This window comes from Pygoscelis adeliae, unplaced genomic scaffold (genome assembly GCF_000699105.1).
Source record: "Pygoscelis adeliae isolate BGI_AS28 unplaced genomic scaffold, ASM69910v1 Scaffold45, whole genome shotgun sequence".
NCBI classification, from domain to species: domain Eukaryota; kingdom Metazoa; phylum Chordata; class Aves; order Sphenisciformes; family Spheniscidae; genus Pygoscelis; species Pygoscelis adeliae.
The window spans coordinates 8,805,655-8,809,232 of record NW_008825114.1 but is presented as its reverse complement, the minus strand read 5'-3'; the positions used below and the strand labels follow the sequence as shown (position 1 = coordinate 8,809,232).

Sequence of the window (3,578 nt, the reverse complement as noted above, 5' to 3'; positions counted from 1 at the left end):
TCAACATCTTGACTTCAAAACTGAACACCTTGCCCAAATGCAATTTTAGAGTGCCTTACTTTTAAAAACGAAGGTTTGGGAGCCAAAACCACCCCCACAGGTGTCAATTTTTTTACTAACATTGAACATGCATCTTGAAACTCTATTGTGGCACTAGTCCTTTTTCTTGATTCTGACGAGAGAGTAGTCAAAAAGCATCCTTAACAATCATCGTAAGAGTTCAAGACCATCACCACAACAGGAGATGCCTACTTAGAAAGTAAACAAACTGTCAGCTTCCATTAAGCCACCAGTTGTACCCAGTGTTACTCTGCAAACATACCTGGCTCAGTCTCTGTTTTCGGTGTTACTTTTTCCTCTCTTGAAATGCTCATTTCTGTCATTTGCTGCGTTACAGGCAAAGCGGCAACAGGCACATTTCTGTTAAGTACAGTGAAACACATAGTTTACATTAGTTTTGCATTCATAACAAAAGCGTAAACTGTCTGGACCCATTAATAAACTACCTGTTCAACTACTACTGATACAGTAGACTTCTGCTTCTACTATCTTCAAAACACATCTTTTACTTTAGTTTCCCTAGAAGAAAACAGGCAAACCTGTAGGAAATATTTCTCCAGATAAATCGAACATCCTTTTAAATATAGCAGTCCAAACCCAAATATTTTAATCAGTTCTCATTTACACAGATTCATAAAGCACTGTCAGGTAGAACATCCCTTTTCCCTCTGCAGAAACTCACTGCAACAGGGCAGGATGGCTGCAGGCCTTCAACTTGCTGTACACTCACAGCTCATTCAAATCTCAAAGTAATACCTTCATCTTACCTTGATTTTTCAGATGTGCTGCCAGCAGCACCTTCACAGTTGTTTAAGCTAGTGTCTGCTCTCTGTACAGATGCAGAGTCTGAGGTAGGACTGTTTGAACCACTGGCTGTTCCTACATAACAAGAATTTGACAAGTTAGTTATGAACAAATTGTAGAATATATGTTAGGCAAACAGTCTCATAACACAGCTATGAACTGTTTGCATACAATCTTCACTGCTACTGCATATTACTCCTTACTTAAAGACAGCCTATACTGTTAACAATCAAAATACAGAGATTGTATAAGAATATGCTAACAGAGGAGGCTAAGTGGGAAAGCAAGTTATGGCTGAATGCCAAGCTGACCAGAACACATTACTCAGAAGTGTATTTTTATCTTTACTGTGATTTAAGCTAATATTCTCTTTGATATTCATTGTTTTAGTACTCAGCTTTCAGAGGTTCTCCTGAAAAATGTGCTGGGATTCCTCATCATCTTCTATATGTTTTATTTTAAAAGAAGTAAAAAACAAAAACACACACCCTTACCCATTGGGCTGATTCTACCACTATTTTGCTGTCGCTGAAGATGCTCTTTGTAGCAAACAGAACACATCCCATTTGTCCTAGGATTTCCATAAAATCCACATCCTGTACTACACAGCATGGGCCCTGGGGTCTGGTTTGTCTCCTGAGTCATCTCGATGCTGTAAATAAAACCAAGAACTGCATTAGGAGCTGGCATGTCACCAAAATCAATTACAGGGTTATAGAAATAAAGTATGTCTGCTCACCCTGCCCCCCCCAAGTGATATCAGCATTCTTAAAGAGGGTTATATGGATGTTAATATACCATTCAATGCTGCAATTGTATTGCTAAGTAACATCATTATGAACCTTTAAAAGAAGAAAAAGTGTCATCACACTAATACTGAGAAGCACTCGTTGGGCACTGAGCTGCATGTGCAGATCATGACCAAATTCAATTTGACAGCCAAAAAAGTCCTTCATTACCAATCTCTGAGCACTAACAGGGATATGCAGAATCAGTTTGTATCTACTAAAGTAGATACAAGACCAAGTTTGTATCTACTAAACAGTTCTGGCAAATAACATAGCTTATTTTTTCCCCGACTCCAGCAGAAGAGCCCCACTTTTTCAGTAATGTTGATCTTGCATCATTTTGATGCTAATTCCACTATCAGCAGTCCCTACTCTCACAATACATTTGTCAAACAGAACAATAAAAATCCCTGAAGTATTGGCAGCAGCCATTTAAAGTCTGTATTCCTATCTTTAGGAGTTTCCAAAACAAGGCCGTTGAACACGGCTTAAACTGTGCATGAAACCCCATACTAAGTACTACCTGGCAACAACACGTGTACAACGGGCCCTTCAGATGAGAATCTAAAGAGCACTTCTGAAATAAGTTTAGACTGGGTCTTACTCTTCCAGGAGAAATAAAATGAACAACTTTAAACTGTTGAATATGTTCTATTACACAGCCTACACATTTAAAAAGAGAAAGGCCAGTTAAATTCTTTGTCTTAATAAAATTATAGCAAGACTTCTGAGCCTCCAAAAGGCAGACAACGCTAACTCTCTGCCACGAACTGCAGAAGTTAGGAATAAAAATACTTCACCTTCACTGCCAGTTAACCTCTGCAAAGCGAGGTTAGTAAAAAAAACTGAACAGCAACCAAATCCTTGACTCCCAAGGGCAATAAAACTGGAACACAGTAATCAAGCAATTTGCCACAAATTGAGGACATGTAAGAACATTGCACTTGTCCTCCCAAAATTTAAATTTAGTAGAAGTTCTGTACATAGCACCTGGAGATATTTTAGTGTAATCTCTAGATTGCCGTCTTCCTATTCAGGAACAGTCACAGTAAGAGATATTTGACTGCTGATGCTTGTGAGAAGTCAAAACCACCAAAAGCGAATTCGTTACAGTGTATAGAGAAATACTTCTTTTAATTAAGAAATCCCAGACTGCAAGTAGTAAACTTATGTTCCACTAGTATGACAACTGCGACTGACAGCTGCCTTTGTCTAGTTGGAATAAATTCCTGGGATCAAAGTAAACCAAGAGCAGGAGAAAGTCAACAAGCAAAATTCATTTGCTTGCCTGCTGGTGGCCACGGGACCTCATTTTCCAGGTATAAATAGTTGTATCATTTATGCCTTTCTAATACCTTCCAGGTATAAATAGTTTCCCTTCGGGGCTACAAGACAGCTTCACACTTACTCTGCTACAGTTTTACAGCCATACACACCAGTCAAGGGAGTCAGAAGAAACCAGGACCCACTTAAAGAAACCTAAAAAAATCTTGTCATCCATACTGTAGGCCTATGTCTGCGTAATACAAATAAAGACCGTACTTCTGCCCTTCTATTCAGCAGGTAAGCTCAAAGTGCTGTCAAACACACTGCCACCACCAGCCTCAACTGACTTGCTCCACTTCCAAATTAGCGTGCTGCGAACACGTTTCACCACTTACTAAATCTAGCCTTAGGTACTAATGCTGGTATTAACCTCCTACCAACCAGAGTCTCCGCAGCTCCTTTGTCAGCACGTTCTTCCACTACTCGAAACGCACGCCCCTAACAGAAAGGTCAAATCGTTGTTATCCAGCGCTTAAGAAGTCGTGCATTGCCAGGCCCTGGAAGGTGCCCCGGCTGTCACCCGCGTTTCTTCTACAAGCGCCTACGGCCAGTAGGGAACCGGCTGCCGTGCACTCCGCGGCCGACCCTGCTACTGCAGCT

At 40.5% G+C, this 3,578-nt stretch overlaps 1 protein-coding gene across 1 annotated transcript in view; it reads right to left on the bottom strand.

The window, feature by feature from the left end:
- Positions 1-3,266, bottom strand: part of ZFAND5 (zinc finger, AN1-type domain 5) — a 17,103-nt gene extending 13,837 nt beyond the window's left edge. The window contains exons 1-4 of the mRNA XM_009328090.1: positions 3,061-3,266; positions 1,359-1,516; positions 828-939; positions 323-420 (exon numbers count right to left, since the gene is read on the bottom strand). Coding sequence (XP_009326365.1) covers positions 323-420; positions 828-939; positions 1,359-1,509 — 361 coding nt within the window. The 5' untranslated portion in view covers positions 1,510-1,516; positions 3,061-3,266. The remainder of the gene's footprint in view (positions 1-322; positions 421-827; positions 940-1,358; positions 1,517-3,060) is intronic.
- Positions 3,267-3,578: the final 312 nt, after the last annotated feature.